Source organism: Camelina sativa, chromosome 13 (assembly GCF_030686135.1).
Source record: "Camelina sativa cultivar CO46 ecotype springtype chromosome 13, ASM3068613v1".
Taxonomy (NCBI): Eukaryota; Viridiplantae; Streptophyta; class Magnoliopsida; order Brassicales; family Brassicaceae; genus Camelina; species Camelina sativa.
Window position 1 is genome coordinate 23,534,685 of NC_141892.1, and position 15,757 is coordinate 23,550,441.

At 36.3% G+C, this 15,757-nt stretch overlaps 1 protein-coding gene and 1 pseudogene across 1 annotated transcript; one reads left to right on the top strand and one right to left on the bottom strand.

The window, feature by feature from the left end:
* Positions 1-223: 223 nt before the first annotated feature.
* Positions 224-4,160, bottom strand: LOC104773304 (glutamate receptor 1.4-like). The gene is made up of 5 exons (XM_010497885.2): positions 3,835-4,160; positions 1,702-2,951; positions 1,293-1,599; positions 810-1,180; positions 224-718 (listed from the first exon to the last, which is right to left on the bottom strand). The coding sequence occupies exons 1-5, from the start codon at positions 4,139-4,141 to the stop codon at positions 392-394; spliced, it is 2,562 nt and encodes an 853-aa protein (XP_010496187.2). The 5' UTR covers positions 4,142-4,160; the 3' UTR covers positions 224-391.
* Positions 4,161-14,567: 10,407 nt separating this feature from the next.
* On the top strand, positions 14,568-15,446 carry LOC104773305 (putative BTB/POZ domain-containing protein At2g40440 pseudogene; annotated as a pseudogene).
* Positions 15,447-15,757: the final 311 nt, after the last annotated feature.

Consider the following 15,757-nt stretch of genomic DNA (forward strand, 5'->3'; position numbering starts at 1 on the left):
AAAATATAAATTATTATTATGAATCTAGGAGTACAGTGGTCTAAATAGTGTTTTTTCATTTTATCCAACACTCTATTCTATCATTCACACAACTACAACATCTAAAACCAAAAAAAAAAAATTACAATAATCCAAAACATAAAGAAAAAATCTGATATTAACTAACTCAAATATAAAGAAATAAATATAATATAATATATATATATATAACATCAAATAACAATACTTCAAAAGATAATTCAAATACAAAATGTAATCAAAACCCGCGCGTAGCGGAGTATAATTTCTAGTTCACATAAACACACACAATCACAAGATCAAGAGAATGTAAACTTGACAAGTACATAAAAAGAAGATGACATGAGAATAGATTTCTCATATTGATGACTTGCTAGGCAAGTGTGGTGGGCGACGGACGAATTACTCTTCCAAATCGATGATTAACAAAATGGTGGAAATGTTTAAGAAAGACTTGTCTTTGGTCTCGGTTCCAGGGGATTAGATAGACAGTGAGAGCAAATGCGAAAGAAACTCCTGTGATCATAAACAAACCGCGAAATGTGTAAACCGTGAGGGGATCGCTCGTATCATCACTTGTGGCATATATTGTTTGTCTATGAAACCACCAGTTCTCCATGGCTTTTAGCTTCTCTGTTCTCCTTAGCATTGCGATTTCTCTTGAAACGTTTTGAACCAAAGGAGATCCTTTTTGAAAAACCTAAAGAGAGAAAGATGGATGGGATGATGCTATATAAAACAAGAGTGCATACAAAATAATATAATAAAAGAGGAAGGATGATAGACTTTACGAATCCAAAGCCGTTGGTAAGGCTTTCGGTTTTGACAATGTAGAATTCTGAAGGGTATCTAGCAACAAGTAGCTTTACGTATGGAACTTCATCGACGATGAACAAGATTGTTCCATTCTTTAAAGCATTTATATAATCATATGTCTCTAACCCTTTGTATCTCGGTCCTTGGAATGTAGGATTATCATAATAAACCGCTTTTGCTGCAACAGAGTCTAAGAAGAAGCCAATGTTTTCTTGAGATTTCAACCGTATTTGTTGAACCGTCATCACTGATGTCAACGTTGCAGTGTAATTTGAGGTCAATATAAGCACCGCAAATACCCAAACAATAACAACAAATCTTGATAAACTATGTTGTAGCCTCTCCCCTATATATTGACCAATCCAAGCAAAGCCAAAAAAAAAAAGAAAAATGTTAAAGAGTTAAGAGTTTTTGTGATAGGCAAAATCAAGAATGTGGATTTGATTTCTCCTACTTACGATGAGCGAAGACAAGGGTCGAGAACCCAAAACTTAGCAATGTTCCAATTTGGTGGACATAAGAGCCTTGGAAATCAGTGTTATCGTGCCGCTCTATCAACCAAACTACAACCCCGGTCAAGATAAAGAAACCTATGATTGTTAGCCATAGACTAAGTTTTAAAGGCTTAAAAATAATCCACATGCTTTTGTCTTTGGCAGCCACAACTGCGAGGCCAATATCAGTGAATGGTAATGTAAAATCTACATATGTAGATCTGTTATCAGTAATTGTGATATCTCCAACAGCTACATCATACTTGTCTCTCTGTGGAAGAAGTAAGAAAACAAAATAAGAAAGTTTTTTATATAAAAATATAACTCCAGTGATGGACGGTAAATATAAAACTTTCAAATATGTAATTTTTACCTGGTCATAGATTGCGTACACTAATTCATTGTACTCATGGTAGTTAAATGCAACAGGCCAAGGTATGTACTCCACTTCATAATTGAAAGGTTGAATTGACGTCTCGAAAACTTCTATGCAGTAACCTTTAGCAGCTGTGACTCCTGTTTTAACATCTGTTTTGACTTCCAATAATTGTGGTATGTAGTTTCCCGCTGGTACCAAAACTCTCAGCTTCTTCTTTTTACTTTGTCTCTCGTCTTTCAACAAACGAGCTTTTGGAATTCTAGTAGACCCTCCAGGCCATATTATTGTCTCAAGTACATTGGTAGAAGACGAATTTTTTCTTCTGTTCTTACCTATGAAACTACCAGAACTCCATAATCCTACACTTCTTTCACCTCGTCCTATCATATTTATAATCTCAAATTTGTATGAGATTATTTTTCTGTCGATTATTTTTATTTCACCACTAAAACCTTTATGCTTAGTAGTACTTTCTAAAATTGTCTCAAGCAGATCATTGATATGCAAACCTGGTAGCGTTGCTAATTCTGCTGCCCTTGCAAGACTCCAAGCTATATCGTGAGCCCATATGCTACAAATGCTCATCCTCGTCACTTCTTCGGGTAGCAAAGATCTCTTCCATCTCAAAGTAAAATTGTGAAGTTCCATGGTTAATGGAATATAAGACTTGAAACCAATCACACCTTCCATTGCCTCCTTTGCTACATAGTTTGTGTCTTGAAAATTATTCATGCTTCTCGCTGTAAGAATCCATGCATGCCCTTCCTCCATCATTCCCAACGTCCGAGCACATGGGAAAAGAATATTTGCAATGCTTTCAGAGACATGCGCAACGCAAATCCTTATCCCCAATGTCTTTATCTTTCTTAGGTGCTTCATGATACATTCTTCATTACATGACACAGAAATTTCAGCCTTGTACTCGATGTGAATAGCGTTTTGTTGGAAATGTCCGACCAAAGGTTGTATACTCTCTCTCCAGTCATCATCATCCTCATAGATAAGAACAACAGTTGCCCAATCAAAATTGCGGAATAATGTTGTAATGCCCTTTGCCTCAGAGTCGGTATCATGCATTGCTTGAATAAAGTAACTATATTTGGTCAAGGTTAAAGAGCTAGGCACATGGAAAGATATCACTGGAACTTTAGCTTTCTCTCCAAGTTCTGCCAAAACTTTTGCTTCAAACAACGATTGTCCACCAACAAGTGTTTCCACTTGTTTAGTTTGCAGGAGATCCATGGCTGTATTAACAATTACATGTCCACAGTCACACAAAATGAAAAGTGAACACTTTCAACAGGTGATGCAAATCTAATGCAATTAAGCAATGTCACATTAAAAACTACTTTTGGTAATGAAAGTTACCACTATTAGGTTTTGTGTTTTTCAAAAATATCATCAAAATCCCTTTTTAATTTTTTTTTTTGTTAAAAAACCACAAGGTTTGGAAGAAAATCGATTTTAGTAAGTTTTACTAAACTTGTAAAACCCTTAACTTTGTGGTATATATGAAATATTTTTTGAAGGTATGTGAAACCTAATTAGGGTAGTATACTATTATATCTTTTGCTTCATGGTCATTACATGTTTTTTTTTGTTGGGAATTGTAATTTAAATTAAGACTTTAAAACTGGTCTTGTTGTATATAAGTAAATTAGAGGATAAAACAAAACACCAATTTTAGAAGCCTCTTTCACATGTAAAAACTTCTAAAATTTTATTTTAGTGGTATCTATGAGAACTGTCCGTCTTAAAACCTACTGAGACTAACGTTTATACCATAAAGCATCTGAATTCATCTTTGTTTGTTTCACCCTATTTAACCTTATATAAGATTAATTCTAACAATTCATCTTTTCTTCAAACTCTACCCTAGAAATAATATATTAATATATAAGCGGTGATCTTGAATCAAAATTCAGATTAACAAAGTCAACTTTGGAGCATATGAAGGGCATGTAACGTTATCATTTAAGGCCTCCATCTACGAGTACACAGTGTCGACTATACTAGCAAGGTTCAAATCCTGGTCTTAACATATTAGTTATTGCGTGACTTATCTATCTCCAGCGATTCACTTGCTAGTATATATGAGCTTGTTGTAGAAAAAATATGTTGACGTACCTGCGGCTAAAGTTTGGAGAGGGTCACCATGAGAGTCTCTGGATAAGACAGAGACCCTTGTTCTATAGCCCTTGTTGACATGATAGAAATCAGAAAGCGCCATGGAAACTGAGCTTCTCACAAAGTTTCCTTCCATGGAACTCATGTCCACCACCAGTCCAATACGAACGTCTTCAAAAACAGATGAAACTTTATCTACCTCACCTTTTTGATGAGTATTGGCGCATGTCACAGACACAAAAGAAATGGACAGGATGAAGAACATAATACGAAGAAAATTATCAGAACGAATCATATAATTCTCCATCTTGGTGGTGCTAGCTTTTGTTTTCTTTTCAATGATTGTTAAGCTACTCCTATATATATATATATATATATATATATATATTCCCGACATCAAATTTAGTTCAGGATTCCAAATATTTTAGAATTAGTTTTCTATATCCTCATGTATTAATTAAGTACACAGGAGACATCATTGGTCTAAGGTCACAATGACAAGGTTTGTCATTAAAGTTGACTTTTTATAGGTCGGAGTCCTAGGTCTGATCAGATCCCATATACACCTGTAAAATGTATACATCATACATCATATAATGAAGTCAATTCATTACCCAGTTGTGTGGGATATACTTTAGTTGCAATTTTTCCTCATCTTTGGCTCTCACTATATGCTCATGTCAAAATAGTTATACGCATATCCTCGATGACTCTATAGCTCACACTTAAAGTCGATGCAAAGATTTCTCGCGATCATATGTATATGGTTTCATCTATTTATAGTTAAATTAGTTAATTAGCTTTGGTTATAGTCATTTTTTTTTGCAAAAAGTGTCTTGAATACATATTAGTAAAGATAGTTTAAATTTTTTGATGTTAATTTGTGATATTTTAGTTTATTTAAATTTTCGATTATAAGGCAAAAAGGTACGAGTAGAATAGATTGAAATATTGATTTGTCGTCGTTATACTTGCATGTACATCTGCTACATTATTGACTATTATAAAGAAAAACAGTAGACCACTGTGTCAACACTTGTGGTGGACGAATCTTTTTGCCACTAAATGGGTAGTTGTTATTTCTAAAAGAATTTAGTATTTTTATTAACATTTATGTAAGCTTTAAAACAAACAAAAAAATTGAACGAGGTTGTCCTGCACCAGACGAGCCTACCAATTTGAGAAATTATATGTTAAGCTGACTTTTTTTTTTTTGAAAAAGAGTTAATTGTTAAGCGGACTATGATTTATAAATTATTTCTAACGGGATACGTTACATCATGGGATTTTTATTGATTCTACCACATTCAGTTAAAACCTTTTCCCAAATCTCACATTTTTTTTGAGATTTGAGATTATATTGTCGTTTTATGACACAAAAATTGGTACATTAGACTGTGGGTCAGCATAAAATAAAATTTGTAATTTAAATAAAAAAACTGAGAACACGTAGATTTTGTAAGCTGTTTTTTTATTTAGATATATGAGAGCAGCATAACGCAGTAGACAAAATTGGTCCGATGGACAAGGTAAATTGTATGGACAAGTTGAGAAATATAAATTTGTCTATTAGCTTGAACTAGTCCATTTGTCAAATATATTAACTAGTAGACAAGTTGTAAATAAAACTTGTCCATTAACCGGTATTGTTCTTAGAAAAATTATCCAGTTATAAACTTGTCCATAAGATTAATAATTAAATAAGTGTTCCAAATAGACAAATTAGGAGAGTTTGGAACTTGTCTACTAGGTAAAATTTTCTCAAAAAGGAGAGTTTGGAACTTGGAACCAGAATCGTCCGACGCCACATGCTGGTTAGGTGAGTTTGATTCATTGCTTTTATCCATGGAAGAGTTTTAGATTTGCATGCGGAATCGAAGAGGGAAAGTGAAAGAAAATTGAGAAGAAGAAAAGTGTAAATCGAAACGGAAGCGAAGAGAGATAATTAAAGTGAACTGTATTAAACAGTTCTTCTTCTATCTCACAGCTTTAATTCGAAATAGGATTGTTGGGCTGCGTTGGAGAAACTGAAAAAACAGGACAAAAGTTTATTTTTTATTAAAAAAACAAATAAACAGTTTTGTATTGATATGTGTTGTAATACAAAATTGAGGCTACAATGATCATTTCGATATGCAGATGTGGTATATTGAAAAAGAAGTTTCGAAAATGGTACATTAAGAAAGATTGAATTTCGAAAGTGGTATAATTGTTAGAAAACTCTTACATTTTTTTTATTAATTTTGTACTTTACTAAAATTGCGCTTACGTGTTGCGGTGATTATTAATTATTTGTCTACTTTTTCTGTAACAGTAAAAAAAAAAAACCTCATATGCATTGGTTTATATAAGATTGCATGAAAAAAATAACGTGAAAGCCATAATTCACCAATCTAACAACACCACGCACTCGACTCTTGGGACTCATACCATCTGATTCATAGCACGTTACCCTATAACGCAATAGGATATCCCTACGACCCTACCCATCAGCCAAAATCCTCGAGATAATGAATGGCTCCATATACCTTCTTTTGGCTTGTAGACCACACATGTAGACTTCTCCTTCCATCACCATGCTCTTGTTTATATATCTTACCCATTTTCTTATGATAGGGGACAGTGGTGGATCCAGGATCAAAAATTATATGGGACACAAGAGGCAAAACATTGAGGATTTGAACCTCTGTCCTGAGACTCAATATAAGGCATTTCTCTCCAAATGAGCTATCGGATACATTACAGTAAAGTGTAACTGAATAATTATTAAAAACGAGTGTGGGGGACGTGCCCCACCCCCCATATCTAATTTTTTTTTTTAAAAAGAAAGTTGTACATAGTAATATATAAATACGGGAGGTTTTAGAATTAGTCAAAGATATCAAAGTGGCAAAATGGTTAGAATGCACCCATTAAATGCTTTAGGTGATGGGTTTGAATCTCACTAGTGACTATTATGCACTATGTTTATATATGTTCGGGTTAATTCGGGTACCTGTTCGGGTATCCGATCTCAATAAATCCTAGACCCATTCGGGTATTTTAAATTTTCGAATACGGATTTGGGTCGGGTTTTTTGAATGGGGTTCGGGTCGGATTTTTGGGTTCGGGTATTTTGCTCAGGCCTACTATCGTGGGATGCCACGTTTCTGTAATTCCTTGGATGCGAGTATCTCTCCAATCTCCAAGTCGTGAGATTTGGTCATCACGGGTGGTTCTCGATCGGATACTCCTCGACGGAAAATTGGTAATTTCATACCCCAGCTAAGGAGGTATGTTCAATTCCTACCTCAACTTTAACATTGGGCAAATCCATACATCAAGTTCAATAAAATTTAAATTTACTATCCCAACTTGTAAAATAGTGTTAAAACATACAAAAGCTGTAACGGTGTTAAGAGACCGTTAATGGTTGCATACGTGGAAACCACGTATGAAACGACGTTGTTTTGAAAAACAAAAGAAAGAGATTCTTTTGGCTAAAACGACGTCGTTTCTATCTTTTTCTTTCCCTTTTCTTCTTTCCCGACTTGTGTTTCTACCTGAAGAAGTTGATGTCACCTTCCTCGTAAGTAGTGGTGAGGTTTCTTCCCCTTTGAAGTACATATGGGTCCAACGTGTTGGTAGGAGATCTCCGCTACGTTCACTTTGGTTTGAGGACGCCGGTAGGTAGCGGCGGTTGCTTCTCGTGGCTCAGCCGCCGTGTTGGTTATTGTGTCTACGGCGGAAGTCAAAGGGGAAGATGGTGGGTTAACTGATTTTTCTGAAAGGTTAATAGCAGATCCTTCTGGATCTGGCTGGCTGTCGCGGAGGGTCTTGGGTGGTTGAGCTTTCCGATTGAGCCATCGGCCACAATCATCTCCTCGACTTGCTTCCTCTAGACCGGTTGAAGGGGATTGGATCAGAAATCAGAGAAGAGTCAGAACTGGGAAGGAAGGGTTCAGGCCGAAGCTATAAACGAGAGCCGTATCCTGCTGAGAACGGGAGCCGTCAGCAACGTGTCGTGATGTCGGAAAGGTTGCTTTACCGGGAGAGCTGTGACGGGTTGGCTGGTCGATGAAAAGGTTCCGATTCCAGGAGTCGGAAGCTTTCCCCCATTCACTTAGTACTTTGATCCGCCGCAAAGTTGTGCTTCTCGCTTCCGCCGGTTTTAATGGCTGACCTCTCTGCGTCGGCGGTTTCAATAGGTTTCAGAGCTTCTTTTCCGGCGATGACTTGTTTTTTCGGATTTCCTTTGTTTCTGCAATTTCATGTAAATCGGCGGCCCAGCCCAATTTCAGTGGGCAATTTTAATAAAAGCCTTTTGAAAAAGAAAAAAAAAAAAGAAGAAGAAAAAGATAGAAACGACGTCGTTTTAGCCAAAAGAATCTCTTTCTTTTGTTTTTCAAAACGACGTCGTTTTATACGTGGCTTTCACGTATGCAACCGTTAGCGGTCTCTTAACATTGTTACTGCTTGTGTATGTTTTAACACCATTTTACAATTTGGGGTAGTGAATTTTAATTTTATTGAACTTAATGTATGGATTTGCCCAATGTTAAAGCTGATGTAGGAATTGAACATACCCCCTATGCTGGTGTATGAAATTACCAATTTTCCCACTCTTCGACTCTGGTCTTCGTCGTCTTGGTGATATGGCTTAAGCATGCTAACATGGAAGACATGATGAATCTTCAGGGTGTCCGGTAATCTTACCCATTAGGACACATTTCCTACCTTTGCGAGAACTTCGAGCGGACCCTCGTACCTCCGAAATAGTCCCTTGTATATGCTTTGAAAGACCTTGAATTGTTGTGGGAGAAGCTTCACGAGTACTAAGTCTCCTACCGAGTACTCGACCTTTTTCCTTTTCTCGTCTACCCACTCCTTCATCCGTCTTCGAGATTTATTAAAACACGCTCGAGCAAGATCAGCGTGTTCCTCCCAAGTCTTGGCCATCTTGAACGCTCTTGGACTCTTCCCCTCTGTAGGTGGCATGACAAGTGTGTGCAGAGTTAATGGTTGTTGTCCCGTTGCTAACTCAAATTGACTTCGCCCAGTGGATTCGCTTCGCTGCAAGTTATAAGAAAGCTGGGCAATGTCCAGCAACTTCGCCTAGTCTTGTTCGTTGGCACTTACAAAATGTCGAAGGTATAACTCCAACAAAGCATTCACCCTCTCACTTTGGTCGTCCGATTGAGGATGAAAACACATCGAGAAATTTAGTTTGGTGCCTAGCATCTTGAACAACTCGGTCCGTAATTTCATGGTGAAACGTGGGTCTCGGTCACTGATGATGTTATGTGGTAAGCCCCAAAGCTTCACTACGTTCTTGAAAAACACCCTCGCGGCTTCTTTCGTGGTACAATCTCGGTTACAAGCCACAAAAGTTACGTACTTCGAGAATCTGTCAACAATCACCATAATCGAACCGCATTTCTTTGGTATTGGCAAGGCACTAATGAAGTCAAGCGATACTGAATCCAATAGACCTGCGGGTTGTTTATTCTCTGTCTTGTCTTGTTGGCAAATTAGACAAGTTTTAACATAAAGTTCCACGGTGTCCCGCATTTGTAGCCAAAATAGGCTGCTTCTACTAGTGCCAATGTCCGCTTCTGTCATTGAAGTCCTCCCATCGAGTGTCATGACATTCGCGAATGATGACCCTTTGAAGACTTCCGCTCTTTGGGACATATAATCATTGCCCTTTGGCATAGAATAATTCATCCTTTATCCAATACCTTTGTGTTTTACCTTCTCTCACCAACTTCATCAATTCCTTGGCAAGTGGGACACTCTCAAGTCCCTCCAGAACACGTGCCACAATATCCCCTTCAGCTTGACTAATAGCCGCCAATTTTACTTTCCGACTTAGTGCAGCCATAACATTGTCCTTCCCAGGCTTGTATTCCAGCGCGTAGTCAAATTTTGCCAAAAAGTCTTGCCACCTTGCTTGCTACGAGGATAGCTTCTTTTTGGGTTTGGAAATGCACTATGATCGGCATCTCCTTTTCTTGGACGGTATAATGCCTTTTCGTATCATTCAACTTGCAGCTCTCAAAGGCTATAGGGTGCCTATTTTGTATTAGAAAACCCCAGATGGTGAAATCCGAAGCATTAGTGTGCAACTCGAAGGGTAACGCAAAATCAGGTAGGACAAGGACGGGTTCCTGGCTTACCACGGTTTTCAACACCTCAAATGTGTGTTGGAAACGCTCAGACTTTTCCCATGACTTCCCCTTCTTTAGTATGTCCATTAGCGGTGCCGCCTTCTTTGAGTACCCCTCAATGAACCGCTGATAGTAGTTTACAAGACCAAGGAACGATCGCACCTCTGTAACCTTTGTAAGAGCTTTCCACACGTTAATGGCCTTTACTATAGCATCGTCCATCTTAAGTCTCCCATGTCCGATGATATTTTCTAGGAATTGTACTTCTTCGTTAGCAAAGGTGCACATCTCCCTCTTCACAAAGAGCTCATTCTCACGGAGTACCCGAAAAACCGTTCGTAAGTGCTCGACATGCTCCTCCATCGAGTTACTATAAATGACAAAATCATCTAAGTAGGACACCACAAATCGGTCCAAGTATTGCTGGAGGATCTAGTTCATGAGAGTGCAAAATGTCGTTGGCGCATTTGTGAGACCAAAGGGCATCACTAGTCACTCGAATGATCCATACCAAGTAATACACACGGTTTTTGGCTCGTCCCCATCCACAATCCGAACTTGGTAGTAAACCTTCTGTAAATCTATCTTTGTGTACACTTTTGCCCCTCTGAGCCTATCAAACAAATCATCAATCAATGGAATGGGATAACGGTTTTTTATTGTCACCTTGTTAAGTGCATGGTAGTCAACACACATCCGAAGAGACCCATCATGTTTCTTCTGGAATAACAAAGACATACAGAGGCAAGTACATATCATATATCAAAGAATACAACAAGAAAATCCTTTCAAATTATTCACCAACTTGCAATAACTTGGTTATCAAATTATGAAGACTTCATGTTGATGTCAACCTTGTAGACATAAACTAGCCTCTATGAAGATACTTCCCTTGAAGTCTATTTTGTGTGGTCTATTTTAGCAATTACAATTTAATAAAGCAGACACCGGATGAAGTCTACTAGGATAGTTGACTTCTTTTGTTGTCTTCCTTTGTTAATTTTTTGGTCAGTTTTGCAATTAAAAACATAGAACATTGTAGACTTCTTAGAAAGTTTCAACAAGTTAACTTCGATTGCATTCTACTCTGGTTATTTTTGCAATTGACCAAACCATTGACTTTGTAGTAGACTTCTAGCTAACAAGTAAACTTCATCTATCCGTCAACTAGAAAAAGTAAACTTCATTGTGGTTAGTTTTGCAATTGACCAAGTTTGACTTTCGCCAAGTAGACTACGTACGAAGTCTCCAGGATTGTTGACTTCGTTTGCAGTCTGCCGTGGTCATTTTTGGGGTTGACCAACATTTTAATTTTTTTAACTAGTAGACTTCTTTTGCAGTCAACTAATTAATTTTCTATCAATAATATGACGGTCAATGTTTTTATATTTTGGTCAAATCCAAAAATAGCCACTATAGAAGTCTACTCTTTTATTATCGGAAGAAGACTTCGTCCGACAGTCATAACTAAAAAGTCAAGAATTTGGTCAATTGCAAAAATACACCTTAGTAGACTGCAAACGAAGTATCCGACAGAAAGATTATAATGCAGTCTGAACCATATTTTTTTGTTTTCAAATGAAATTAAGGAGACTGAAATTTCAGTCTACGGGCTCGAAACTCAATAAATTTTTAATTGCAAATTTGACCACATAGTAGACTTTACATGATATTATGACGGTTTGACTAACAAATGAAGTCTAATTTCGCCAAAAAATCAAGGAAAATCACGAAATCTACTGGAAAATAACCTTATCGGTGGTTGTTTCGCAATGTCAAGCACCGAGGACGTCATCTTTAGTCACCACAGAAGAAACCCAGCACCAATTTAATCACTATCCAAGAATCATGACATATAACAAGATGAATGCACTTGCCAATTTTCTTGGATTAAAATGGAGAGGAGATGGAAGAAAATGAAGTTCTCATAGCATTGAGTGTTATTTAAGCTTACAAATTCAGGTTGTTGAAGCTTTAAGAGCTTGAAATTTGGTTGTTCATGGTTATTGGAAAATTGATGGCGGTGGCACAACCGTAAATAAAAGAAGAAGATGAAGATATGGATGTAATAAACATTTTCGCAAGAAATTCAAATAAATCAGAAATAATGACATTTTTGTGAATAAAATAAATGAACAAGGATTTAATAGGAAGAAAGTGGCAAATGTTGGAGAGAGAAAAAAAAGGGTCTAAGATTGCAATTGACTCAAGTTTGTAGTCTAATTTTGCAAGTCTCCCTTTGTACTTTCTCATTTTTTTAACTCTATTTGTATATTCAAAGTTTATTTCCTTTCTCTTATAAGTCTATCAAGTTTTCACCTATGTGTTCTGATCTTATGGAAATGACAACATAAGGCAGAACTGCTTGCCCATAACGAGCTGAAGAAGCACACTCTCTACACTACACCTCTCTAGTATCTTGATTCGGTCCTTGTTTGGAATTGCATGACATGCTCATACCTCTCTACATTATGGGTTATATACACTTCTTTTCCCCACATTAGAAAGCATTGCAGTTCTACACTATACCTCTCTAGTATCTTGATTCGGTCCTTGTTTGAAATTGCATGACATGCTCATGCATATCTCCTGGTAATTACAATAGGGAGATAAAAATTCTGAAGCACCATCATGAGAATATTATTCAGCAGAAAGACATTTGCTCTGATATTTACTTAAATGTGCAGCTTTCAAAAGCACAAGTAAGGCTGAGATTCAAGACTGCTGCAGGGAAGGATGTGGTATGTTAAGGCCCTTTGAATGGACGCAAAAAGCTTCAAAGACGGAATACAAGGCAATTGAGAGTGTGCTCCAAACCATTAAGGGCGCCCAACCATTTATTATGCAGATGCTCATCCACTTATTTTTTTAGGAGTACGATGTATTTTTATTTTAAATTATGTTTGTAATTTTATTTTGTAGTACAATATTTTTAATCATGGTTTCATAATAATCTATATATTTTTCTTTTTATTTTAAGTATCAATTTATTCCAAAAAACATTATTCATAATTTAAATATATTTAAAACTAATAAATAAAAATAAAAATACAATTATTAAAATACTATATATAATTTGTATAAATACATAAATACAGTCTTAGTCGGAAATTAGTCGTCAATTAGTCACTAAATTTGGAGACTATGTTACAACAAATATTCGTAGTCGTAAAATTAGTTGCCAATTAGTCGTAAATATTTACGACTACATTATGAATAATTTTACGACTGTTCATATTAGTTGTAACATAGTCGCTATTTGTCGACTATTTTACGACTATTAATTCTACCGACTAAGGATTTACAACTACAGTTTTTAGTCATTAAACCCAATTTAACGACTATTAGGTGACTAATAATGCAGTGGCTGTTTGGCTGTTTTCGTGTAGTGATATATATTTTTTGCCTAAAACTACAAACTAATTTTGTTGAAAATACCACACCTTGTATAATTTGGTCTAAATCTACTTCTCCATGATAATACCACACCTTGTAATTTGGTCTAAACCCATAACTATACAAATGACATGAAGTAACCGACCGATTTCCAACCGATTTTGAATGTGACAATGGTAGCTAACGGATCTATTGCAACAGATCTATTGTAACGTTAACATATTTCGACCGTTTACCGATCGATTCACAAACAGAAATATATCGGTTGGGAATCGGTCGGAAATTTATAGCCGTTTACCGATGATTAATCCGGTCGTTTAAAACTGACTGTTTATCAACCAAGTTTTAAATCGGTCGGAAATTGGTTGGAAAACAGTCGATTTTTACCAACGAATATATTCATCGGTAGTTTCGTCGGTAATTTCCAACCATTTTTTTTCTCCAGTTGCTTACCTGTTGGAATATGGTCGTTATTTAAATCGACCATTATATTGGTCGGAAAATTCGTCAGAACTGGTAATGTTTTCTTGTAGTGCATGGCTATTGCATGTAAAAGCTATAAACTACAATTGACTTATAAAAAGTGACGCTTCATGTATTATTTGTTGTAGTGAGGTTTTCTTATAGATGGTTTTGAGAAAAACAGTCGAAGGAACAATAATGGCAAGCAAATGTACGGCTCAAGGAGAGTACAACTATCCACGCACAAAAACTTTATTCTTGTTATCTCTACTTCTTATCTTCTTTCAATTCATACTGTTTAGCAATGATATTGAGAGTAAAATGTTTATCATCGCTAACGTTATTTCCTCCACACAAATGAAGTTTCGAATAGGCAGCTAGATCATTGGTCTTTAAAAAGATGCTGGAACCAGATGACTCATCTGAGATGAGTTTCATGCTTCCGCTAACGTAGAGATAATTACTCTCTTTAGAATGAAACATGATAATTAAAGTCATCTGCTAAAACATCTGTTTGGTTTAATACAAAATTACCAGTAGAAAGCGAAAATAATTTAAGAATTTTAGTATATAAATGTATCCTTCATTTCCAAAAAAAAAGTATTGGAAAACGTAAGTAATGTAAAGAGTTTCTTTGACCGTCTAGGCTCTCTCTATATATATTACCTACAACTGTTTGCCAAACTAGATCCAAGTCATATGCTAAAGTAATTACTAAAGCTATATATGGGGAAAAAATCAAACAAAGATCTTTTCGTAGATGGATTTTTAAAGGTTTTGAAAGAACAACAAGTCGATGTACGGCTTAAGGCAAGGGGCAGTGATAAGAAGGCATCTATCTATTCTCATAAGCTTATTCTGGTTGCTACTTGTTCTTCATCTTCTTCTACTCGTTTTTGTTAAATTTGGGTTTATCTTGGGCTTCTAACTAAAAACCAATTGGCAATTAGTAGATTGGCCCTAACCCTTTATATATTAATGATAGTTTTATCAAACTTCAGATGTGGGACTTGGATTGTATTCCAACAGTTTTGCCGTTAATCATTTATATTATCCAGTAAAAACATTCCTAGAAGTAATGTCTCCATTGTTATTTGTTAATTTTCTTTTCCTTGACATATATAGTCTGCTAGATCAGAGGTGTTTAAGAAGATGCTTGAATCAGACAAATACAAGGTTTCGTCCAGGGTCATGACAATCACTTTCTCAAAGATGAAACAAGAGGAGTTAGAGGCTTTCATTGAGTTCATTTACAGCGACGGATCCACGCTCTCAGAGAAAGCAAAGCAACACGTTAAGTCACTCTATCGTGCAGCTGGCAAATTTGAGATTCCGCATCTACGTGACTTATGCAGAGACGAGCTTGTAACATCTCTTAACTCTTCGAATGCTCTTAAAGTTCTTGAGCTCGCCCAAATCCCTTTTGACAAAGCCCTCAGTGATGCTGCCTTCACTGTTATCAAAACCTTTAAAAGTGTGATTTCTACCTCTTCCGAGTTCAAGGTTTTCGTCGTCAATCACCCAGATCTTACCGTCGAGATAATGAAGTCTATCTCGACCAATGTTCCTTACTGTTCTGTTTGTCGTCGTCGTCGTTGTTATTAATCGAAAAGAAAAACCACTGATTAGTTCTATTGTTTCATCATTTTCACGAACCCTTATACTATTGTCATTTTCATCAGACTTTATTTTGTGTGTGTGTGGTTTGTTTAGTTTGCAAAACCTTATCAGATTTGTATAATCATTTTTTTCATTCGTGCGGGTGACTCTTTCTTTGTTATATCAGGCTTGTTGAAAAAGTTGTTTTTACCTTTTTGATCCGTTTGTGTTTCGTAAAAACAATTGATACTACTACTTATAAAATTGATTCCTTCTTCAGCAAGTAAAAAAATGATTTTAGAAAGCTAAGAAGTACT

Bases quoted from the DNA above. Each gene is read 5' to 3' on its own strand.
- LOC104773304 (XM_010497885.2), bottom strand. From the start codon at position 4,141: ATGGAGAATTATATGATTCGTTCTGATAATTTTCTTCGTATTATGTTC. The intron at 1,600-1,701 runs GTAAAAATTACA...CTTCTTCCACAG, and splicing joins TGTACGCAATCTATGACCAG to AGAGACAAGTATGATGTAGC. The intron at 1,181-1,292 runs GTAAGTAGGAGA...GTCAATATATAG, and splicing joins GACCCTTGTCTTCGCTCATC to GGGAGAGGCTACAACATAGT.